Source organism: Heterostelium album (genome assembly GCF_000004825.1).
Source record: "Heterostelium album PN500 unplaced genomic scaffold PPL_contig12, whole genome shotgun sequence".
In the NCBI taxonomy this organism is placed as follows: Eukaryota; Evosea; class Eumycetozoa; order Acytosteliales; family Acytosteliaceae; genus Heterostelium; species Heterostelium album.
The window spans coordinates 1,110,749-1,135,652 of record NW_008805089.1 but is presented as its reverse complement, the minus strand read 5'-3'; the positions used below and the strand labels follow the sequence as shown (position 1 = coordinate 1,135,652).

Sequence of the window (24,904 nt, the reverse complement as noted above, 5' to 3'; positions counted from 1 at the left end):
GAAATGATGGCTGAAGCTGAAGGTACTGGTGAACCAAACATTTTCGAGGCTCTTAGAAACAACCCACACTTCCCAATGCTTCGTGAAACTATCCAAAGAGTATCTATTATTAATGTTGAACAACTTGGAGTCTGCTTAATTAACAATTGATGTGCTAATCATTTTTTTTATTTAATTCTTTAGAATCCAGCTGTAATTCCAGAGCTTTTGCAACAATTCAGCCAGACCAATCCAGGTTTGGTCAGACAAATCACAGAGAACCCACAAGAATTCCTCCGTCTCTTCCAAGAGCCACAACAAGTTGCCATTCAAGTTTCACAAGAGGAAAGAGAAGCCATCGAAAGAGTAAGTTTATTTATTTTTAACTACATAACATTATCATGACTAACATTTCAACAACGTTGTTGTTTAGCTGATACTACTTACTGGTCTTGAAAAGGCTGAGGTTGTCGAAGCCTATTTTGCATGTGATAAAGATGAACAACTTACTGCCTCCTATCTATTTGAACGTGCTGATGACCCAGATAATTAATTAAGTTACAATTATTATAATGAAAACCAAAAAAATCAAAAAAGAACAAAAAAAAGACTACTAAATCATCTCAACATCAATAACCTAAAAAGAAACTCTCTATCATTCCGTTTTAAAATGTAATAAAATAGTGATTCAATCTTAGATAGTGATAATATTATTCTTTACATTTCTTTTATTATTACAACAACACATATATTTATTTATAATACAAACTTATGGGCTAGCAAGTGTCTAAACAAGCTTGGTTTATGGTGACTTGCAACTTATTAATTGTGTAAAAAAGTATTCTCCTTTGTTGCTCTTTGCAACACCAACACCTGCATGTGTATATGGTCCTAACATATTTCTCAAATTGCCCTCTGTATTAATCCAAATCTTCAAAGCCATCTTTGTGTGAGTTGATTTTAAAAATGATTAGATTATTTGTGGTTATATGATAGGATAGGGTAATTGTCGATTGAATTATACTTACTTCAGCAGGGTCACGTCGATAATCATGATATGCAACATTCTCTGTGTTTACGGTGGTTGGGAATGGAATCTTTTTGAATCTATCATTGATTCCTTGGTGGCCAAATTGAACAGTTCCGTCAGCCATCTGTTTTGAATGAGATTCCGCAATCTTGTACAAATCTGAATCCCATTGAAGGTCTTTCAAACCTTTCGCTCTTCTTTGGACATTTGTCAATTCAAGAGTCTTTTTTCCTATCTCTTCAAAATTTATTACACCAGAATACATATTATTTTTAACTTTAAAATCAATCAATAGAGTTCATTCTAATCTTTTGAAATTGGTGGTGGATAAACATGGTTTTTTTTTTTTTTTTTTTTAAAGTTTTTCAAATAACAAAAAACAATTCAAATAGCAAAAAACTGGTGCATCGTACTTTCTTTGATCTAAAAAGTAGTAATAAATTACATTACTTGTTTTTATTTCTTTATTCATTATATGTACAGAATTGAGATAAGTTATTGATATTTTTTTTCAATATGTTCTAATTTATTTATTTTTTGTGATATTTCATTGTGAAGATCAATTTTAAGAAAATTCCAGATGGATAGAACCTTGGTCAGTTTATTATCTGATTTGTAATTATGAGGGTAAAAAAAAGTCTAAATATAAAAAAAAAATAAAAAGACTTGAAATGACGTGAGACACAAAGAAAAAAGGAAAATATTCCCAATATGGTAACTTGTTGAGAAAGTTTGGAATGGTTGAATCAAAAAAAACAACAAAAAGACTTAGATTTTTTGAAATTTGATCGAACCCCTGAAGTGAATATAAATTTAAATTGTAGACGAATTATGGTGTGAAACCACCGCCATGTAAGATAATTTTTATTATTTTTGCAGGCAAAATTTTACAAAAAAAAAAACTGATCTTTTTGAATCTTGCAATAAATAAATAAAAAGAAAAACTGAAAAAAAAAAACCAAAAGTTTTTTAGATAAAAAGCAGCAGGTGGCAGTAGAACTATCTGACATTCTCATTGGAAAGTGGTGTGTGGTTCGACAAACCCTTGAAATCACGTAAAAAGAAAGCGATTAGTTTCTACCACTTTGAAAAAAAAAACAAACTTTTTGTTTATTATTAAAAAGAAAAAAAAAACAAAGGGAATGAAAAAACTAAAAACAGAGCTATACTCTATAGCCAAAAGGTAGCTAAAAATCTGAGATCATGATCACCCCAAGAATAACATCACCTATCTTTCGATTAATTATTTAAATCATCTTTTAATAAATTGAAGACTGGAGCCGGCTGTGGGCATCCATTTAATAGATGTATTGAAATTTGAAATTATCACATAGAGTGAGAGTGATGGATTTGTTTGGTTTGGTTGATATTTTTTTTTGTTAATAAAAAGATGCATGGCGCTCAAACATACATCAAAATTTGGTTTGGACTAACACTTTGAGGGTGTCCATTTCTTGGTCTAATTAGAACATCACAAGTTTTTTTTTTGTTTTCTTTGCTTGTCATTTTTTTTTATTTTAACAACAGCAACTTTATTTTTGAGATGCCACAATTAATAATACTAATAAATGACAACTACCCCACACATGTGAATTTATCAACAAATAGGATTTTACATGCTGAGAAGCTACCTTATTAGTAGGTTCTTTGGGGTGCACAGTCACACTTGTGTGAGCTTTCTTAGTTTATGGTGATTTCAACTTCATAAATCTAAACTTTTTATTTTCATCAAACTAACAAACTAAGTTTGTTAGGATAACAACTTGGAATATACACCTAGTTTTTTATATAATTATATAATTATATTGTATATATAATTACTTCAAAGTTAGATCTTTCATGTTACTCTACAAATAATATAATATAAATCGAATCATTGTATAAATATTCTTTTTCACAGCCAACAGATCAAAAGATTCACACACATATATATTGTTATTTATTCTATTTTATTTATTTTTTCAGAAAAGAGAGAATGAAAAGACAACCAAATAAACCTTATACAAAAAAGTCACAGCTAAAACCACCAAACTCTCAGAGAACACAACCGACTGATGATGAAGATCAAGAAAATTATACAGACAAGAATAAATTCAAATCATTGTTGGATAAAACACCACCGAGATTACTTCCTACACCCTTACCCACCACCATTGATACTATTGATAACATTCCAATACCTACAACAATATCATCACCAAGAACTCCAAGAACTCCAAGAACAACATCATCACCAAGAACACCAAGAACAACAACTACAACAACGACAACAACTACAAGTACAAATAGCAATATAAATGAACCGACAAACTATTTAACACCAAGACAGAGTCAAAATCCAGCTTTTCAATATCAAATAACAAATTCTCCACCCTCCCGCACTCAAAGTCCACCTATCATCCAACAACATCCTCAACTTCCACAACATCCTCAACTTCCTCAACATCCATTTCCAATTTCACATCAACCCTCTTATCCTATTGGCATAACTCAACCCGTCATCTCACATCAACAACAACAACATACACATCCATATCAAGCACCAACAACTCCCCGTCTCACTCCTGTATGTCATGATATACTGGAAAGATTAAGAACCAGTATGATGAACCCAGAGTTTGGAATTATCGATTATCTGGAGATTGGAAAACCATTGTTCGATTCAGGATCCAGGAAACCTATAGAAATAATTCCAATGCCAGAACGAGTACAATCGATTGGCACAGATGAGACTGAGCTTATTTTTTCAAATGGTCGTCTTACCAGACCGAGAGAATTGAAACCGTTAATCAGTGAAAACAGAATATATATAGAAAACCTGTTTAGGAATCTCTACGCAGCATCAATCGAAAATGATGTCACCTGGTTTTTGTATTGGATACAAATCGGTCATGGAGCGCGCAATCTCATTTTATCGATCATTCAATACGAAGAAAAGTGGTTGGAGCAACTATTGGAAAAATTCGGTGTCACTTCACAAGATTTCTCAGAGTTTAGACAAAGAATGAAAAGATTCATATATTTAGATCTATAACTTAAAATATAATATATATAAATAAAAAAATCGAAATAAAATATATAAAAAAAATTGGACCATTTGTTACCATTTAAAAAAACAAGAAGAAAAAGTGTCATTTTTTTTCATTAATTTTTATTTATTTATTTTAAGTTCTTTTTTATTTTATTTATTATTAAATGAATGGAAAATTATCAAACTTTAGTTGAGAGAGCTAAAGATAATATAGTATTGGTAGAGATTACATTGATAGTCTTAGTTTTCGCAGTGTGGATACTAAAACCATTGATTCTGAATCTAATCGATCCCTTTAGATTGGTCGATATAAGATGTCATTTCTGTTTATCATACAATAAAATACCTTTGAACTATAGAAACGAATGGACTTGTACAACATGTGAACAATATAATGGTTTCAATAAAGTAGTTATATAAGCATAAAACATCAATCTAATATAAAACTAAACTAATTCTTCTTTTCTTCTTTTTTTTTTTTTGAAAACAATTAGGATGGAGGTTATAATGCAATGTTTAAGAATCAACATTTAGATCTTTTAAATCATGAGCTTCAAAAGAATAGTAGCAATAATAATAATAGTAGCAGCAGCAATAGAATAGGTATAAATTCAAAAGTCGATAATATAATATTATGTACAAAGTGTCAGTTTAATTTGCAAACCAAGAATAACGACTTACAGATGTTTGACCCTGTTAGCGATGACAATCGATTGTTTCGTAACTACCAAGATGACAGAGAGAAGCAGTTCAAGCTTTGTGAACAATGTGAATTCCTTGTTTCAAGCGAAATCAGTAGAATCAATCGATATATTGTATCGACTCAATACAACAATCAATACCTACCGGTATCATCTCAATACTCAAAATCATACTCCACAGCACCATACTCTGCAAAAACAACAAAGACAACAAGACAATTACCTTTATTTTCACTGGTTTCATCACTATCAAACCTTACAACCTTTTTTAATTTCACAATCTATACTATCATTATTGTATTTGCAATAGGCAATCTTTTAAAAAGTAATTATAATACAGAGATTATAGATATACGATGATTAATAGCGCTTACTAATATTAAAAACTGATATACAGTCGATCAAAGATATCAAAGAAATAACAATGACAATTTTTCAAATATTACAACCGAAAAGGTAGAGATAGTAGGCTTGTTCATACTATTCCTGCTGAAGTTTACTCTATCAATTATCGAATCATACAAGTCACAATCAATCTTAAAGAATCCCCAGAGAAATGTGTTAACATTGGAATCTTTATTTTATTATCTATTAGTTGTAATGTATAAAGTTTATATATTCTATTTGATTTTATATTAAATAATAGAATCATTATCTAATTTAATAACTATCTCTTAGACTCTCAAAGTATTATCTATTTTATATCCAGATGTATACCATCTCATTCATCAATATCAAAGTCTAAATACAAGGTTGGTCGATACAGTTGTTAATATATGGAGTCGCTTTGCATCAGATTATATATTTTCATTTATGGTCTATATCATTGTATGTTTACATTATTTTATGATTAAATTATTGTTAAAACTTACCAATTTTTTTTTGATGATCTTTAGATTATAGTTATTCATAGACTAGAAAGAATAAGGAATAGTGTAATAGTTATCAATAGTACAATAACAAATTCGTCTTCTTCGAATATTATTAGTAGTAATAGTAGTAGTAATATTAATAGTAGTAATATCAATCAAAGTCCGACAAGTAGTAGGTCTAGAAATATCATTAAAAATGGAATTGATCACAATAACTCGACAGATAACAAATATAGCTACAATATTCAAGATAATAGGATAAATATAACAAAGAAAGCACCTTTTCAAGTAGATTTCACAAGCGATACCGATTTATTGGCAGTGACATTTAATTCAAAGGATGAATCAAAAATAGCTCATCGAATATCAAAATTAGAATTAAGTGATGGAGAAGAGCAACAGAGTAGCGACAACATCTCAATCGATAGTGAGGGCAAAACAATCCAAAGCAAACTGTCAAGCACATTTGAATACATTTTTAGTGCGTCAAGCAATAGGTTTTACCAAATCTTAAGATCATTATCAAACTACAAACAATTTATCATTGGATTTACACTTTGTTTAATCATTCAATATATTATATTCAACAAATCATCAATAAAACATTAAAATTGTCGAAAGAGTTTTAATTTTAATAAAATTTATACTTGTATAGTAGTTTATTGTTTGTGTGTTTGGTCAAGTAAAATCATAAAACTTTACTGTTCCATCGTTGAATCCAGCTAATACAGATTCTTCGTCGGATGAAAGTGCTGATAAACTAACTTGATAGTTGTCTAGTACACTTGTGTGATTGGGAATATGGTTTTCTAATTCCCAAATGTGAATGGAGTGTTCGTCGGCTGAGAGTAGTCTTTTGTTGTTGACTAGTTTGATTGATCGCAAATGCGATTTATGTGATTTAATTATTTGCAATGAAGCTGTTGGATTACGCAAGTCCCACATTCTCATTGTCTTATCGTTGGATCCAGTGAAAATGTAGTTGCTACCACAAAAGTCGAGGCAATTGACAGCTGCCGTGTGTCCGTGAAGAACGATTGCCGGAGCATCTTGCTTCACTGACAGATCCCAGAGTTTGAGTGTTTTATCTGAGCAACACGAGTAGATAGTAGAGTTGGATCCAAGTCGAACCTGGTGGACTTTAGTTCTGTCATTCAGCAGGTTGTTTGTTCTTTGGTTAGTGGTGCTATCCCATATCTGAATACTGTTGCTCTCCCATATGTATACTTTCTCGTGGTCAAAAATGAAACCATCGGCCAGATAAACATATCTTTGTTGTGAAACTATTTGTTTGGTGGCCATATTGTAATGGTAGATCAAGCCATTGGAGAATCCAATTCGAATCACAGGATTCTTCTCGATGCAATAGGGAAACAGTTGGCTGTTGGTCTTTGAGAGATTGTCGTTTTCGAATGACACTACACTGCAGTTTGTTGGTTTCAACACGACATCGCAAAGCTTGGTGCCCAGACTCCAGATACGGAGCTCCTTGTCTCTAGAGCCAGTAACAGCCATCTCTGGACCAAGCTGTAGACAAGTAATCTTGGCTTTATGACCGCGAAGGAATCCAGTCTTAGCCCTTCCTTTACGCCAATTGTTCTGCACGCATTCCTGAGAGATATACATGTTTCTCCAATTTTCAGAGCTATCATTGGATTGAGAATCGTTGGTTTCACTCTCGATTTCTGTAATTCTACTTTCATTTCGAAGCACATGATTTCCATCATTTTCATTATTATTATTATTATTATTATTATTTTGATCTCTGTTATTTTGGTTGATTAGGTTTACTGATTTATACTTTGATTCAAATAGTGATTTCCACAAGAAGTTGTTGTTGGCGGCACTATGGAATGTTGTACAGGTCATTGAGAGTTTTGTCAAGTCTCTTGCATCCAAGTGTGAAAAAATGAGCTCTACAATCTCTTCTGGTAGTTGATCAAATAGTGAGTTTGAATGGAAGGTGGCATTGTATCTTGGCATCTTTGAGTGTGAATTAAAGCTACGTTTATTTGAAACCAACAACAGAAAAGGACGACGTTTAATATATTGATCCCAATCATTGGTAAAAGGTGCTGGTGAAATTGATGATTTATTCTGATTTTTGACATTCTATTGATATTAAAAAAAAAAGAAATAAGTAATAATGATTTTAATAATAGTATGATCAGTATAACATACTGGTTTTGTGAAACAAAACTTTGGATTGACAGACATGATTGATGGTTTTTCGATGATCTCGTGATATTTTCTTTTTGGTTGTTGTTGTTGTTGGGGTTGTTGTTGGGGTTGTGGTTGTTGTTGTTGTTGCCTGCTGTCCATCAAAAGTTTCTTGTTTGGTGCACCCAATTCTTTTCTTAATATATTTGTATTGTAATTTAGATCGCATTTCCTATAATCATTTGAATAGTTAATATAAATTGTGGATATGGATTTGTATTGATTAGTAAAATATACATACCAGATATCTAAATATTTATTTGCATTGATAGCATCTGCCTCTTTATCCATTTCATTAAGTGCCAGGTTAAAAAATAAATCCAAAACTTCATCTATGCTCTTATCTTTGAAATCTGTCCAACTAGCACAGTTTGATAGAGGTTGATAGTTTTGAATAGCTTTCAAATTTACTTCGCTCATTGAATGTTTAATAATTTGATTCCTCATTGACTGCATCGTTACAGTGTATCTTTCTGATATTGAAAGTAAAATCTTAAAGATAGGATAGGTTAGTAATGGATTAACGTTTGAATTTAAAATAAAGTTGTTACTTTTTTCTGAGGTATTGATTTAAGTGATGCTGGTAATACAGTTGTAAAGTGAGAGAGATGTCTAATACAACATCCATTTTCAATCGGGAATATATAGAATCCGGATGGAGAATACCAGAGATTTCGAGAGTTGTGTGGAACATCCAATGATTTGAAACCAATGAATGTGATGTTTAGTGGTAAGTTCAGTACTTGTTTCAACAAGAAATGGCTTATCTCTGTGTTTGGTGTAAGTACTGATCTAAATCTGACCTCAATAACAGAGGTACTATCGTTGATTCGGTTGACAGTCTCACAGTAATAAGTCCATGTATCGATTAGATGAGTGTTGTACGATAACACAAACGATTGTACAATATCGGGAGTAGTGCAATTCATGCAGCTCATGAATCCAGTGGTGATCATGTCGAAACAGCTATCCTCTGGATTCTCAGTTAGCTTGTCTTTTACCTTGGCATCGCTATCACGATAATAGAATTCAATATCACGTTGCTTTCTAAAGAGATGCCACTCTGTCAACTCTACTTGCTCGATTGTTTCGCATACCGCTTTGAATATCTCGAGTGATTCCTGTGAGAAGCCAAATCTGTAACGGTGAAGCGAAGACATTTGTTGATCGTTCAAGGCATTCACATAACGCTTCAGTGAGACAAGCTTATAGATAGTGTGCATTCCTGACTGCTTGTAGAGTTGCTTAAAGTGTGGAAAAGAGTCTTTTGGTACGAGTGGTACCAAAGCACTCTCTGAGATCTGTGTGATGTAGGTTACTTTTGAACGATTCTGACCAATCTCTTCGATAACCCAGCCACAAGTTCCAATCTCAGTAAAGAAAGCATTACCATCGATACAATTGATTTCTTGGTCAGCATTTTCATGATCGATCGAACGAAAGGTCAATGTATACTTTCGATTCTCAAGATCAATTGCACACGATTTGAACAAACAGAAATATCTTGGAACTCCTCCGAGTGGAGATGCCATAACACTAAACTCAATGAAATTTAATCCATCCAATTCTTCCAATATTTTCGCCTGATCAATTTTAAAATTAAAAAAACCATGTAAATTGTCTTGTTTCCATCAACTATCGATCAATTATATATTTACAACTTACTTTTAAACAAAAGTCATCCCATTCCTCTTGAAGTTGAGATCTATATATAATATTCCAGATGTTCTCGGCACTGCAATTAAACTCGCCGATATTCTTGTATTGCAAAGTTCCAAGCTCATCCTCTGCTGAATAGAGGATGATGTCCGGTGTCTCCATAATCAAGTCCCATTTTATAGAAGGTGAAAATGCTATATAGTGTAGCTCATTTATAGTGTCTTGAGCTACATCAAGTCCATTTACATATTGCATTGCATTTAGTTTTTCTATAATAGATACTAATTATTAAAGATTTAAAAAAGAAAGTAATTTAGGAAATTAAAAATTAAATATTAGTAATTTGATAACATCTTTCTTAAAATTTAATGCACAAAAAATAATTAAAATATATATATATATATATATATATATACAATAGAGTTATTATTATACAACTTCACCATCTCACACCCCATTCAAAACACAACACACACAATCACCTAAACTATATAAGTATAAGCTACGTGGGGAAATTAAAAGGTAAAAAAAAAAAAAAGTTGGGCGGGGAAGTTGGGGAAATGTAGAAAATAAAAATGTGTAATACCAATCAATTTTTTTAAATCAGAAACAGATTGATAATCCATTTGATTTACTATATTATTAAAATGCATTATAATTATCTATATCTACTCTATAGATTTAATCTATTTATCTCTATTAACTTTTTAACTAAGTTGATTATCTATTTATTTTCCTTACACAAATGATCCAATGAACTAACAAAATAACAACAACAATAGAAAAATGGTTTCGAAACATATTGTTGTTGTATGTCTTTTGGTAATAATTATAATTTTAATTTTGTTTGTTTTGATTTAATTCGTTCTATTTTCAGTGAGAAGTTCTTTGAGAATTTAATAGATAAAGAATTAGAAGGTAGCACTTTAGTAATTCGAAAAGACACACAACGATAACCAATTTCAATTTCACACACAGAAACAAACATAACACAGAAAAGAAAATAATATCAATGTGCAATGTGTGTGGTATAGAATTTAGAAAATAAACCACATTGCAACAGCCAAAGAAAAAAAAAACAAAAATATCCAGGATATCCTTTCATTGTTATTGGTTACTCACAAATTTGTTATAAAAATAATATATAAGTATACTTGTTTCTTTTTAAATATTAAAAAAATAACTGTGTTGTGTGGAATATTATTATAATTGCTATTAAAAAAAAAAATTAATGAATGAGTAAAGTAAAAAGAATAGTGGATTTGATTTAAAAATACTACTAGTTTCTTAAATATTGTTTGGTTTCAAATTTGGTATGATTTGTTGGTCAACAAGAAGAGTTGTCGCGACCAGACCTTGATCTGTAAAGATAATTTTATTTGTTGATTGACTAAAACCAGAAAAACATTGAATTATAGTAAATTATATGATTCAGCTTTCAAAAAGAACTCTTTTTCTCTTTTTGAAAATTTGAGTAGTAGTTGGTGGTCATCAATGTGATTATTAGTTGTTGGTTGTGCTTTTTGTTGTTGTTGTTTGTTGACCAACCAGAGATGAAGAGACACCCTTTTTTGTTTGTTCTCTACACACTGCGAGAAATTTGAAAAACAACGATGGAAACAAAAAAAAAAAAAAAACCAAAAATAAAAATCTTCACAAAAATGAGAGAAATTCTTGTTGCCCCTTTGCAAACTAAAATAAAAAAATGATAAGAATACTGGACAATGATGACAACACAAACGCTTTTTTTGCCTTTATTAATTAAATGATGATTACATTAATATGAAATTACCTTTTTCTATTGATAAAATCTATACTATAGTATTATTTCATTAGCTTTCTATTTATTTAATTTTGATGTATGTTGTTAAAATCAACAGTTCACAAAAACACACATATTTTAGAGATGAATAACACAACAAACACACACCACTTATACAAAAAAAAATATGTGTTTCAATGATATTACAAAATTATTACATTTTAATGAAATGGATGTGTAAATGGTGAATTATGTTTACAATTCTATTGATTTGTGATAAAGTGGAGTCAAAGAAACAAAAAATAAGCAATGTTCTCGAAAATGGAGATTTGTTTACTAAGATCGACAGATTATTTCCTATAGTAATTCATGAGACTCTAACAAGAAGAGTTTGTCTATAATTTGATAAATTCCAAATCAATTAACCCAATATATCTCGCTTACCTGTCAATAAACAATAATAATTATCCTATCTACTTTAAATCTATAGTTTTTATCTACATATATATATATAATTATTATTTTTTTAATTTCTTTTGTTTAAAAAAAGTTTTTTAAAACTTAAAGTTCAAATTAATTTTTTTAGTTTTTTTTTTTTTTTGTTACTTTTTTAATTTTTTGTATTTTTTTTTTTTTTTATAATGCCGAATGGTCACCATTGCATTGACTTTAGTTATAACCCCTAAACCCACTCCGTAATGGTTCAAATTCCTAGATCGATGAAATATTGACCAATTTTTTGAAATTCCTTTTTTACAATTTTCATTAAAAATGAATCCAAGATGATTTAAATCTTAGAAATATGAAGTTTAAACATCAAACTTTTAAGAACTATTTGTAAAAAATGAAGATTCTTATAATGTTTAATTGGTATCACACTTGCAAGAACAAAAGTATTTTTCATTTCCCTAGCAACAACTAATTGAACTATTAAAACTAAAATTACTGTACCAATTGTGCTTAGCAACATGAAAGAATAATAATTGTGGGACCAATTAATAGTTTTGGTACTATTTCCGATTGATCAAATTCTTTGATTAATAGATTTTAAAATAAAAAATTTAAAATGGTGGTATTCTAAAAAATAGGTAACGTTCTGTAAAAATTGAATCTTTATTTTTTATTTTTTTTTTTAGAAAAAAGGAAATGAATAAAAAGCGTTTACTTTGTCAATTAACATTTTTTTTTGAATTCCTCAGTGTGATTTCTATGTCAAGTGGTTTAGTTTGGTGCACAATGACCGTTTAGAGAGCGTATCAATGCTATAACACTATAAACAAAAGTTTCACACAATACAGAGCAATCTGTATTGGAACCTTCATCAAACAGCGAAGTTAAACCTGTTACTAGTGTCAAAGGTAATGGTCACTCATTACCTAGTACCAATTTATTGTTTTTGTTTGATATTGATGAATCTGATTAGTTTGTGTTAAATCAATCAATCAATTAATCAATCTATCAATTTTAAACAAAATAAATATAAAAAATAAAAATAAAAACTATATTAATTAAAAAATAAAAGATAAAAGGGAAAGGGTGTGCTTCCTTGCCAATGATCAGTTTGATTGGTGTCACACACCCATTTTTTTTATTAAAAGCTAATATATTATACCACCATCACACACATCCATCAGAATGTTGTTCATTAAATAATGGACATGTAAAACATGTGATAAGTTGATTGTTGCTATCTCACTTGTTGTTGACCATTAAACTTTTTACTTCATTACTAGAAATAGTTATATCTATATCATATAAGAACACTACTCAAATTTTCTTTTTTTAGTTACAAATCTATTAGTCTATTTTAAAATATAAATATAAATATATATATATATATGGAACACAATCAGTAATAAACAAATAACATTTATATAGATAAATAAAAATAATAAAGAAAGAAATAGGATTTCTATTTGTTTTTATATATATATAACATGCTTATAACAAATAGAACCATTCATTGTATATTATTTCTCCAATTGGTAGTATCATGTTTAAGCTGGATAGATAAAGTAGATGCATCGTCAAAGTATGATTGCTGCAAATCACCATTGATAAAGAATGAAGAAGACGGTTTCTTTAAATGTAGAAACGAAAGAAAGATAGACACTTTTGTCTACAAATTCAAATGTATAAATCAAACTATGCTCTCAGAGGAGCAAATGAATTCTCCTTATCTACAAAATATAGCTATATGTAAAGAGTGCAGTATGTAATACATTAAAATACTAAATATCTATCAACAACTACTCTAAAGTTGATCAATCTAACAAACAATTCAACATTATAACATGTTAAAATGTATATTTATCTATATAGTCCCAAAACTGACAACACCATTCCTAATAATTGCTTTAACATCCATTTTTTTATTGGTCGCCATTTTATTATTTATTATAAACTACTATTATCATTACTCACTTGGGTCGAATACAGTGTCTAGTGGTGACTATTTCCACTCGACCATAGGATCACCAACAAACTCATTGAACTATGGAACATTTTCATGAGATACTATTACTATATTTGAATATTCAATCCACAATAAATCAATTAGAATAATACATTCATGAAATCAACTAGCAGAATCAATTCTATTCGAATCTGTTATAAAAAAATACATATTTTATTATTTTATTATAAGTTTCATTCTTTTTAAATTAAATAGATTATATGGTGTGATACTCTATTTCTCAATGGACAATGAAACCAAATCGATAAAAATGTGTGAAATTTTCATATGAGGTGAATTGAATGGAAAGTGGTAAAATAATATCACTCTTGTATTCAACACTCATAAAAATAAAAGTCAATCACACATCACCACAGGAAATACATTGATTATTTCCAAAAGAGTCAACCTTTTTCAATAATTAATAAGACCATAGAAGATTATAATCATATTTAAATATAAAAATAATATAATGGTGGGAATATTTATCAAAAACGAAAGTTTTTAATTAAAATGTGAAGATCATATCTTTTTTTAAATAAATAATTGTTTTAAAATTATTTTATATTTTTTTAAAAATTTAAACAAACTTTTTTGTTATATATAATAAAATAACAAATTATAAAATAGATTACAATAATAAATACTAGATAGTTCGATCATAAAGAAAAAATGAATGAAGCATTAATTCAAATAAATGACGAATGTATATGGCAGGACAAAAATGAAAGATTTTTGACACTTCCCGAAGAATTTTTTGTATTATTATTAGATGAAAATAAATGTAGACTTCCAACAACTGGAATTCCTTTGTTTTTTGGATTTTTTGGTACAGCAATTGCAGAATTAATGATAAGAGGAAAACTTGGAGTACAAAAACCAAAAAAAAGCTCTTTCAATGGAAAATTGTAAGTTTATATATTGGAAATAATTATTAGATCAAATAATTTACTTGAAAATATATAGTGATGTAGATTTAGTTGTATTGGATCCTCAACCAATCCAAGATGATTGTTTTTTGGCATATGTATTCGAAAAAATCGAAAAGTAAATATTTAAACTACCTCTTTATTTTATTTTTTTTTGTAAATCTCTATTAAAATTATTAATAAATATAATTCTAGGAGACCAAATAGAAGCATTGGTGTAACTATTAATGATCTATCAAGAGGATTTCTATTTTCTAGTGAGAAAAAAGTGTTTAAAATGGTATCCAATGGATTGGTTAGTAAAGGAGTTGTCACTAGAGTCAGAGAAAGAGGAAATTTCTTTGGAACAAGAGGATATAGATGGGCAGATAATACTCACAAAATTAATTTGGAAAGTAATTGTAAGACATTAGCACATACTGATATAAAGATACATGGTAGGTTGAAATTATATGATCACACAATAGTTATTTTATTAACATTATAATTGTTTTGATCTTTTTTTAGAAAATTTTTTAGTATCCGATTATGTTAGAGAAATAATTTTAATGTTGACATTGAAAAGATATATTCCTGTGATTGGTGAATCCCAAATGGATAGATTCATCAAGAGAAACTTTCACAATTCAATGGAGCAGAAACTGGTTGCCGAAAATGTTAAAAACATTCAGAAACAATTCCAGACATTCCATTATTCCGATCCAATTCACAAACTACTATTCTGGTATACGATTGGATTGAGAGAAGGATTTGATTCAAATTAATCCGAAAAAACAAAAACAAAAATAAATGTATTTTATATCTAGTATTTATTTATTTATTTATTTAAAATAATATAATTTCGTTATATATTTTATAGTTTGTAATTAAACAAACTACTTTTTTTTTTTTTTTAATTATTTAATACTTTTATAGTGTACCGAGTTGATTATGTTTCTCAGAAACTTGGTAGTTGTTCAAAACTAAAAGATAATACTTCACTATTTTCTTTGTTCTTGATAGATGGTTTGCTAGTTGCTGTTGCTGACTTTAAACCTGTTCTGCTGCTACTATTGGTTGCTGTAACCCTGCTACTTGTCTTTTTTGCATTGGTAGGCTTGGCAACTGCCGCTGACTTCTTTGGCATTTGAATGTTTAATGGCTTGAGTGGTAAGGATGCAGTGGAATTACCACTAGTAACAACTTTGACACGTTTCAATGGTTGTGGCTCTGGTTTGCAACTACCGCTGTCGCTCAGTGTTTCTTCAAATGCCCGATTTAATGAGCTTGATGATGGGGGTCTCTCGACAACCTTCCTCTTCTTTGGAGTGAATGGTGATAACAAACCAACAGAACCAGACGATGTAATCGATGTCTTTAATGGTGAATTCAAGCTTGCTTTCAAAGTAGGCTTTTTCGTACTACCAGTAAAGATGAAAGGTGCATTGTTATTATTGTTATTGCTGTTATTGTTGTTATTATTATTGGTAAAAGGTGAATCTTGTTTAGTCATCTTTCTGAATGGACTAAATATAATTTCAACGGGTGTTCTGGAGCGTGGTGGAGGTACTGGTGGTGTTACAGTGTTGGTTGTTGTTGTTGTGGTGGTAGTTTCTTTGGTACCCTTGCTATTGTTACCTTCGATTGTTGATATTGACAATAATGAATGATTACTGTTCTTCAAGCTGCTACTATCAATATCAGTATCATATGGATTGTCATTGATACCCTCCATGGATGTCGGTATTACATTTGATATTGTTGATTGCCTAAACATTTCTATTGTCGAATCCTCTTCATTGTACAATGAATGCTGTTGGATTTCTCTCTTTGGAGGCAGTACCAACTCTCTCTTGATAGGCGTCTTTCCAGTTCTCTCGATCTTCTTTGTCGAAAGCAACGTTGGAATCTGTGAAATAAAACTGTTGGAATTGCTGGTGCTCTTTACGTGCTGGTCGAGTGTATCTCTTTGACTTTGGATTAGCATCTCTGTTGACTCGATTCCATCTTGAATTGATTGTAAATTTGGTTGTTTTGATCGTACCAACGAGCGAGTGTTACTCTCAATACTTCTCAGATCATCCAATGTATTCTGTTGATCTATCAATGATTGGTTGATCGACTTGAGTCCAGCAGCAACTTTACTACTCAACTGAACTTTACTCTTCTTGATTGCTGCCATATGCTTGACTGTGACACCATCCACCTTCTTATTGATCTCCTCCATGCTGGTCAATCCATCGTTGGCAAGCTGTGATACCGATTCATTCATTGACTTCATCTCTGATTGCAAACTGTCCGTCATCATAGTACATTGTTCTTCGACTATCTTGTTGACTCCACCTCTGATTCCTTCTATTGATTCTACCAACTCGTTGTCCATACCATTGATATTGTCCTCAAAGTAGTTCAACTGTTCGTCCAAACACTTATCAATGCCACCGTATTCATTTAACAGTTTCTCTGTGTGTTGTGAAATCAATGCAGACAGCTGTTGGGAAAGCTTCTTGTCGAGTGCAGCTTTTCGTTCGGTTCGTTTAGCTGTAAACGATTCTTTCTGTTGTCTTTGTTTTGTAATATAATCTATCCAACCAAGCTTCTGACTACCAATGAAATCTGACAACTGATCCAACGATTTCATCTGTTGACTAACGGCTTCTCCAGATTTGTTCTTACTATTGTTGAGCAGCTCAATGCAATGAGCTAATGATTTGGCAACAATCGAACTATTCTCATTGATCTGCTTCTTTGTCAACTCTCTTGCCTGTACAATACTATCCTTTAGATCGCTCACCACCTTATCCATACGCTCTACAAGCTGGTCGTGATCTCCCTGTAACTTTGTCAGTGGCTTCATCGAATTTAAAACAGATTCTGAAAGTTCATTCAACTTTTGATGACTGATTTCCAATCGATTGGCAACTGTCTCCATCTGTTTGGTGGTATCAGCATCCGCACTGATATCACCTCTCAGCTTCTCAAAGGAATTCTTCATCTTTTCACAGAAATCTACATTCTCACCCAAAATCGCTCGATTGGTATTGAAGATTGTGCTGAAAGTTTCCTCCAACTGTTTTCTAGCAATCTCTGATCTCTTTACATTCTCTTTCTCCAAAGTCATGGCACTATCATATTTTGAATGATAGATATTCAGATCATCCATAACCGAATTCAGTGTCTCTCTAAGATTTCTATCGTCATTCTGACAATGTTCCAAATGCTCTTTCTGCTCCTTTTTAAATTTAGAGAAATCTTTTTCCAACTTATTCGCCTTTGTCTAAATAGAATTAATTATTAATATTTAATTTGAAAAAATATTATTATAAATTATTACACATACCAAAGTAGTAGATAATTGTTTTCTAAGTTGTTCACTTCCAGATTTTTCGGTGTGATATGCCATGTCCAATACTTCAAGTTTCTCCCTTTGTGATTGGATAGTTGACTCCATGCTCTTGTAGAGATCCATTGAGAGATATACACCGTTCTTGTCATATGCAGATTGGAGTAGTTGTTTCAACCTAGCAATCTCTGCCGATTGCTCCTTCAAAAGTGAGTTCTTTGACATCTTTTGGTTGATCTGTGGTGTGTTTCTAATGGACTTTGCTTTGAGTGCGTAATCCAGTGTGTTGACTGTCTCCTCTAGGTTAAGTCCACTCGGAGAAACGGTGGCGATAATCGATGTCTTTGTCTTGCCACCAAGTGAATCCTGGAGAAGTCGAGTCAGCTTACTATCACGATAGGGTATGTGACTGTTGGAATCAGAGGTCAGTGCAGTGATGACACGACCAAGTGTGAGAAGACTCTGATTGATGACTGCTGCCTCACGCATACGCTCGCTGGTACCTGATTTCTGTGCATTCTCAGAACCTGCCAAATCGACCAGATTCAACTTTCCAATCTTGATCAAATCCTCACCGCCCAGCGTAGTCTCCTTAATATGAATTGTTATGGAGAAGATACAGTGCGATCTACTGGATTGTTTATTATAGACAGTTTCTGCAGTCTGTCTTCTCTTCCAACTCTTTGATAATATCGATAAAATTGATTGTGTATCATTTACAATTACCTCTTCAAGTTCCGGTACCTTTCCATCTATAAACAAATTAAAATAAATTAATATTTAATTATTTTGCATTTTTTGTAAACCAATGACAAATTGAATACTTTACCATAAATATTTAATGGACGATTTTCATTTTGATTATTACAAGTCAATAAATCAAAGATGTCTTCTTTATAGATTTCGAGGTGTGTACAACGCACGTTGTAGTCGTTTCCTGCCTTTTCAAGGGTTTGGAATATATAATCGATCGTTCGTGGAATGATACCGTTGTCCTCTGGATTATCCATCTTTCCCTCCATTGTATATGTCTTACCGGTACCAGTTTGACCATATACAAAGATGGTTCCATTGAATCCCATTAAAACTTCATCTGCAATCGGTTTAACTGCTACTTGAAAAACATCATTCTGTCTTGAATCTAAAATAAATATTATTAATTTTTTTTATGAATATTTTTCCAACCATTATCTATCTAAATAGTATTCTATTATTATAATAATAAACCTTACCTGGTGGAAATATATGATCGAACTGATAGGTTCTAGAAGAACCTTTATAACTACAAGTGATATCCTTCTCGGAATCACAATCCAATGGCAGAGATTCTTTACTGTTGATCTCTAACTCTGACAACGGTCTAACTCTAACGAATACCTGTACATTTTGTACTTTCTTTTCTTCTTTTTTATTTAGTTGATTATGAATGGCTAATCCACTAATCATGATTTTCTTTTTTTTTAACTTTTATTAAAAAAGAAAATAATATTTAATTTCACTAAAATAACACAATCTCCACTCTCTATCTTTTACTTTATCTTTTTCTCTCTATCTTTTTTTTTTAATTTATTTTATTTAAATTTAATTTATAATGTTAGAGTTTGAACTTTAAAATTAAGTAATTCATTTTCCAAACCAACTTTTTTAAAGTTTAACGGTTGGAAATTTGAAAATATTGTGGGAATTGGAGCGCGTTTTTTAAATATTTGAAAAGCGAATACACAAGAGATTAATTAATAGTTTATTAAATTCAAATAAATATATAGTTCTCGGTGCGATAACATGTACTCCACCAGCTTTATAATATATTATAAAAAAAAAGCATGGGCGTTCTATTAAATAATTCATGAAGATTATTGTAACTTTACTTATTAGTTGGAGGTCCACTCTCTTTTAAATGTACATTGCTGTTGATTTTCATTATTATTTTTATAGGTGTCAATAATTAGTTTATCGTTTTTAAAATATGAAGGTATTGATGATTTCTTCTTTGCGTCTAAGTCTACAACACCAACTCTGTAATCATGTTTGATTGATGATGTTGTTGTTGAAGAAGAAGGAGATGATGACTTTGGTGAAAAAGTTATCATAATTGAACAATCTTTTGCTGTAGTTGCTATAAGATATCTATCTATACAATGTTCTATCTCTTGATCGGTCATTGCATTTAAATCACTAAATCTTTCTAAATCTTTATAATTTGGCTGCAACTGTAATTGTTTTAATTGATTATCTAACAATTCTATTTGTTTTTGAACTTCTTCTTTTTCTGTTGTTGTTGTTGTAATTGAAGATGATGAATTTTGTTGTATTATTAGTCTATCAAGTTGTCTTTGTAATTGCAATTGATATAGATAATAGATAGCTTCAATATCTAGATCATCGTATCTCTGTGCAGTCAAGAGATTATCTAATACGGCGTGTTCAGTCTGCAAGATGGAAACGAGATAGTTGGTTAGACGATCGATTGTTGACTCCACAGATTGACTGGTCTCTTCAGGAGTGTCAAGCAGCGTACATAGCGACTCCAAAGAATGAACAGACTTGCCACCAAGCGAACCAGTATAAAACAACGAACCATCTTTATAAATCTTCAAATTATTCTGTGGACATTCTAGCAATGCTCGTATCGCTCTCTTTTGTCTATCTACAGCACCACTAAACAAATCTAAAGGACAATATCTGAAAAAGTAAAGTAAAGTAAAGTTAGTAAACTATTTGACTAACTTTGTTTGTTTACATTCATCTATATAAATAAATGACTTACTTGCTAATACTATGTATTGAACCATCTTTAAGCTTTAAATATTGGTGCATACAATAACGACAGGTATGTGATTTAATAGGTTTGGTGCTACTACTTTGATATTTCGATTGTGTTACGAATCCACACTTCGGTTTGATTTCAACCGATATCGATGTACCACCAACACCACCAGTGGTCAATAGTGTAAGATCTAAAATGAGCAATCCTCTTTTACATTCGATATTCAATCGATTGTTTCTACGATGCGTTGGTCTATCATTATAAATCTGTTCATCCAACTGTGACAAGAAATCTCTATTCAATTGAATTACAGTCTGTAGTAATTTATTATTGAACCATGAAATTAATAAATAAACAAATACTAAATTAATAATAATAATACAAACACCTGGATATACATATTTTGAACCGATTAATGGTAGCATTACATTCAATAAGAAACTATTATTCTTTAAATCAGAGTCATCATCACCACCAACACCAAACTTTCTAAGTCTCAAAACTTTTCCCACCTAAATAAAGATATTAAGTAAATTACATTGATATAATTTAATGAGTTAAAATACTCTGCTCTGTTTGTAACTGATATGATATTAGATGATATATACCAATTTACTATCAGTACCAACGTAAGATAATACAATATTACATGCACCTTCACCCTTATAGCACCAATGATTGGGTGCTCCAATATTAATATCTATATCAGTCATAGTTTATATTTATTACACTAAATTAATTATATATTTTCAATATAAAATAAATATATAAACTAGGTTTATGTCAATAATAAATGATCAACTTTACATTTTTAATTAAGTTGAAGTGAAATTTACAGCAGGATCATTTTTGGATTGACCAGTCGTAGTTCGTTCAAAAAACAAATTTTCAATTTTTCGAATTTTTATTTTATTTTTTTTGAAAAATTTCTCCCACACTCCTGTTGGTTGTGCGCGTCCCACCTTGCAGCTGGCTCTCTCACAGACTCCTCACACCCCTGCCACACTAAAGTCAACGATACTTCTGAATCAGTATCTCGTTTCCATACCAGAATTCCACCTGTTACACAATGGGTATGTGTCTATCTCTATCTATTAGAATCTATGCATCTCTCTTCTATCTCTGCTCTACTTTCTTTCCTCTCATGCTCTCTTCTTTTCGTCCGTCTCTATCGATCTTTTCCCTACATTACACTTAGATGATTATTTATAGAATTGTATTAACATACATAACAGCTGAAAAGATCAAAGCTCACGAACTCAGAAAGCAAAAGAAGACCGAGTTGTTGGAACAACTCAACACCCTCAAGACTGAGCTCTCCTCACTCAGAGTCAACCAAGTTAAGGCTGCTGCTCCAAGCAAGCTCGCCAAGATGTAAATATCAAGGATATGTGTTTGTTTTTTGAATTTTGTTAGTAACACAATTATTATTATTATACTATTTATAGTGGTATCGTCCGTAAGTCAATTGCTCGTGTTTTGACTGTTTTCAACACCCAAAGAAAGAACCAATTGCGTACTTATTACAAGGGTGCTGCCAGAAACCAATTACCAACTGATCTCCGTCAAAAGAAGACCAGAGCCATCAGAAGAAGATTGACCACTGCTCAACAAAACGCCGTCCCAGTCAAGGTTTTGAAGCAAAGACAACACTTCTCCCCACGTGTCTTCGCTGTTAAGGCTTAAAGATTCTTTTTAGTATAGAATAAATCAGTAATAAAAAACTCGGTGGAAAATAACTATCATAATTGGAGTCATATCATTTTTTATTATTAACAATTTATTATCTCATAAACACAACAGAACAAACATGACAAAAAAAAAAAGAAAAAAAAAAACGATTAAGCAGAATCAAAATGAACTAACAGAATCAAACAATCATATAATCGAAATGGTTAAGGTACAGCAAAAACAACAACAACAGTACTGCCATATTGGATTTTATTTTGATTAATATCATTGTTTTATTAAAGTTGTTCATTATTTGAGTTTAACATTGGTTCTTTATTGTCAGTCATTTTATTTTAATGAAATGCTATGGCAACTTGCCATAGTTATTTTATTTCTTTGGATTTGATATCAGTCATGGTGTCATTCATCAACTAACGCTTCTAATATATCAATTGAATGTTGCAGGTTCAATTAATTAAAACAAAACTAGCTTTTTAAGAAATATAAATAAAATCACCAAAAAAAATGAGATATTTTATTTTGTACACGAAAAATAAATGGTAAGGTTCATCTCCATTCATCACCATTCAGGTTGATGTCTACAACAATCATAGCCTTATTAGGTTAAAAAGGAAAACAAGATTATTTGTTCGTTCCAATTCAAATAAACAACACAACTTAAAAAGTTTTTACCAAAGTGTGTGTTCAAAAAGTAATTTTTTCACCCATTTGTTCATATTATTTTGTCAACAAAAAATTTTTAAAAAAATGAAAAACTTTATTGTGTGAGATCTGCTTTCACTCTTTTTAGCTATGGATCTTTTTATGGTTATTTTTCAATCTTCAGCCTTAGAGTAGTTCTTGTAGAGGTTTAAACAACAAATACAAAAACACTACTAAACATGAGGTGAGATACCACTGCAGATATCAAAAGGATTAGAGTTTTGGTTAAAGGTTGTTGTTGATGTCTTTTGTTTTTGTTTTTGTTTTTTCTTCTGTCAGACTCAATTAATTGAATCAAAACTAATTTTAAGACACCTGGAAATAAATAATAATAATTGCCAGCAATTTTCACTATTTTTCTATTCAATTTTTTATTTACAAAAAAAATAATTTCTATAGATAAATAAAATTGACCACTTTCTTTTAAAAAAGTATTTTAAGACACCGGAAATAAATAATAATAATGACAACACAATATTCATCGTTACCATTGAGATCCAGTGGACAAGGAGTTTCCACCACCAAAGATTTCATCGATTTGTTAACGACACCTTTGGAGAATACAACTCTTTTGAAAAAAATGGTGACAAAACCATTACTTTGGGTGGATTTGGATGATTCTGTTCATAAAGCATTTGATGTAAGTAATAATATTAAATATAGATTTAAACTGTATTAATGAAAACAAAAAAAATAATTAATTAAACTAAACTAAATTAATTTAAAGGTTATTTGCTCACAAAAAGTATTATCAATTCCAGTGTTCTCGAAATCAGAGAACAGATGGGTGTCTATGTTGGATGTTAAGGATATATGCACTCACATTGTCTCATTGTTTGACCATGACAACAATCTTAAAGCGAGTGTGCCAGACGATTATACTGTCCGATATCTATTAACTACAGATACTGGTGAATTCATTCGTCCATGTCCGATCGTAAGAAGAGATTGTCGTGTCCTCGATATATTAAACCTTTTCGATAAGAAAATTCATAGAATATGTGTATCGACCGGTCCTAATCCAAAAGATATTCAAATCATCTCGGAAATGTCAATTATTAAATGGATCGATCAAAATGTAAGGATTATTAATTGATTTTATATAATAATAAATACTAACTAATATCAATATAAAATAGCGTTCAAAACTAGGTCCACTATTCGAAAAAACTGTAAGTAATTTAACATGATATAACAGGTTATGAGTAGAAAACTAATTAAAGTTGAATTGGATTTGGATATATAGTTGGAAGAGTATCATATTTTTAGTAAAGAGAAAAGAATTATCTCAATTGCCAATTCAAAGCTTGCCATAGACGCATTCAGAAAGTTATCAGAGAATAACATCTATGGTATGCCTATCGTAAGTGAAACTGACGATGAGTTGGTCGACAGTATCTCCGTAATAGATATCAAGGTAATTATTAAAGTAGATTATATAAACAAGTATGTGATATTAACAAACAAAAACACACCAACAATAGAATGCCAAAGTTGATTTAAATAGATTGAAACAACCATTGTCAGAGTTTTACATTCCAACCATTGGTAAAACAAATGTAAGTACTTTAAAGATAATTGGTTATTTTGATGAATGATTATATTGATTATTAATATGATTTGATTATATTACCAATAGACTGCCATTCAGAGAACACCTATTATCTGTACTCCACATACAAGAATAAGAGATGTCATCGGAAAGATTGCAGCAGCCAAAGTTCATCGAATATTCATTATCGAAGGTTTGGTGGACGGTAGAATGAACAACAAACCATTGTCG

The 24,904-nt window shown here is 30.7% G+C and overlaps 11 protein-coding genes across 11 annotated transcripts; 7 read left to right on the top strand and 4 right to left on the bottom strand.

The window, feature by feature from the left end:
- Positions 1 to 6: 6 nt before the first annotated feature.
- PPL_05686 (repC-binding protein A) lies at positions 7 to 532 on the top strand (the record flags this gene model as incomplete). The annotated part of the gene is made up of 3 exons (XM_020576560.1): positions 7 to 99; positions 184 to 345; positions 413 to 532. 3 exons carry the CDS (start codon positions 7 to 9, stop codon positions 530 to 532), a joined length of 375 nt encoding a protein of 124 aa, XP_020433809.1.
- Positions 533 to 781: 249 nt separating this feature from the next.
- Positions 782 to 1,274, bottom strand: PPL_05685 (CAP domain-containing protein; the record flags this gene model as incomplete). Its single annotated transcript, XM_020576559.1, has 2 exons — positions 782 to 922; positions 1,008 to 1,274. 2 exons carry the CDS (start codon positions 1,272 to 1,274, stop codon positions 782 to 784), a joined length of 408 nt encoding a protein of 135 aa, XP_020433808.1.
- A 1,303-nt stretch (positions 1,275 to 2,577) lies between these two features.
- PPL_05684 (uncharacterized protein) lies at positions 2,578 to 4,043 on the top strand (the record flags this gene model as incomplete). The annotated part of the gene is made up of 2 exons (XM_020576558.1): positions 2,578 to 2,597; positions 2,975 to 4,043. 2 exons carry the CDS (start codon positions 2,578 to 2,580, stop codon positions 4,041 to 4,043), a joined length of 1,089 nt encoding a protein of 362 aa, XP_020433807.1.
- A 165-nt stretch (positions 4,044 to 4,208) lies between these two features.
- On the top strand, positions 4,209 to 6,222 carry PPL_05683 (uncharacterized protein; the record flags this gene model as incomplete). Its single annotated transcript, XM_020576557.1, has 3 exons — positions 4,209 to 4,448; positions 4,535 to 5,066; positions 5,645 to 6,222. The coding sequence occupies 3 exons, from the start codon at positions 4,209 to 4,211 to the stop codon at positions 6,220 to 6,222; spliced, it is 1,350 nt and encodes a 449-aa protein (XP_020433806.1).
- A 69-nt stretch (positions 6,223 to 6,291) lies between these two features.
- PPL_05682 (WD40 repeat-containing protein) lies at positions 6,292 to 10,145 on the bottom strand (the record flags this gene model as incomplete). Its single annotated transcript, XM_020576556.1, has 7 exons — positions 6,292 to 6,666; positions 6,880 to 7,725; positions 7,795 to 8,005; positions 8,075 to 8,325; positions 8,385 to 9,416; positions 9,499 to 9,761; positions 10,079 to 10,145. 7 exons carry the CDS (start codon positions 10,143 to 10,145, stop codon positions 6,292 to 6,294), a joined length of 3,045 nt encoding a protein of 1,014 aa, XP_020433805.1.
- Positions 10,146 to 13,191: 3,046 nt separating this feature from the next.
- Positions 13,192 to 13,921, top strand: PPL_05681 (uncharacterized protein; the record flags this gene model as incomplete). The annotated part of the gene is made up of 2 exons (XM_020576555.1): positions 13,192 to 13,465; positions 13,902 to 13,921. The coding sequence occupies 2 exons, from the start codon at positions 13,192 to 13,194 to the stop codon at positions 13,919 to 13,921; spliced, it is 294 nt and encodes a 97-aa protein (XP_020433804.1).
- Positions 13,922 to 14,381: 460 nt separating this feature from the next.
- Positions 14,382 to 15,508, top strand: PPL_05680 (Golgi phosphoprotein 3 family protein; the record flags this gene model as incomplete). The annotated part of the gene is made up of 6 exons (XM_020576554.1): positions 14,382 to 14,415; positions 14,482 to 14,617; positions 14,676 to 14,756; positions 14,834 to 15,075; positions 15,146 to 15,220; positions 15,498 to 15,508. The coding sequence occupies 6 exons, from the start codon at positions 14,382 to 14,384 to the stop codon at positions 15,506 to 15,508; spliced, it is 579 nt and encodes a 192-aa protein (XP_020433803.1).
- Positions 15,509 to 15,575: 67 nt separating this feature from the next.
- Positions 15,576 to 19,406, bottom strand: kif13 (kinesin family member 13; the record flags this gene model as incomplete). The annotated part of the gene is made up of 4 exons (XM_020576553.1): positions 15,576 to 17,894; positions 17,958 to 18,712; positions 18,790 to 19,101; positions 19,193 to 19,406. 4 exons carry the CDS (start codon positions 19,404 to 19,406, stop codon positions 15,576 to 15,578), a joined length of 3,600 nt encoding a protein of 1,199 aa, XP_020433802.1.
- Positions 19,407 to 19,658: 252 nt separating this feature from the next.
- On the bottom strand, positions 19,659 to 21,440 carry PPL_05678 (inositol-pentakisphosphate 2-kinase; the record flags this gene model as incomplete). Its single annotated transcript, XM_020576552.1, has 6 exons — positions 19,659 to 19,756; positions 19,864 to 20,642; positions 20,728 to 21,088; positions 21,110 to 21,239; positions 21,266 to 21,309; positions 21,344 to 21,440. The coding sequence occupies 6 exons, from the start codon at positions 21,438 to 21,440 to the stop codon at positions 19,659 to 19,661; spliced, it is 1,509 nt and encodes a 502-aa protein (XP_020433801.1).
- A 356-nt stretch (positions 21,441 to 21,796) lies between these two features.
- Positions 21,797 to 22,413, top strand: rpl35 (uL29 family ribosomal protein; the record flags this gene model as incomplete). The annotated part of the gene is made up of 3 exons (XM_020576551.1): positions 21,797 to 21,800; positions 21,963 to 22,101; positions 22,176 to 22,413. The coding sequence occupies 3 exons, from the start codon at positions 21,797 to 21,799 to the stop codon at positions 22,411 to 22,413; spliced, it is 381 nt and encodes a 126-aa protein (XP_020433800.1).
- Positions 22,414 to 23,584: 1,171 nt separating this feature from the next.
- On the top strand, positions 23,585 to 24,719 carry PPL_05676 (uncharacterized protein; the record flags this gene model as incomplete). The annotated part of the gene is made up of 5 exons (XM_020576550.1): positions 23,585 to 23,761; positions 23,849 to 24,199; positions 24,261 to 24,297; positions 24,396 to 24,567; positions 24,629 to 24,719. The coding sequence occupies 5 exons, from the start codon at positions 23,585 to 23,587 to the stop codon at positions 24,717 to 24,719; spliced, it is 828 nt and encodes a 275-aa protein (XP_020433799.1).
- Positions 24,720 to 24,904: the final 185 nt, after the last annotated feature.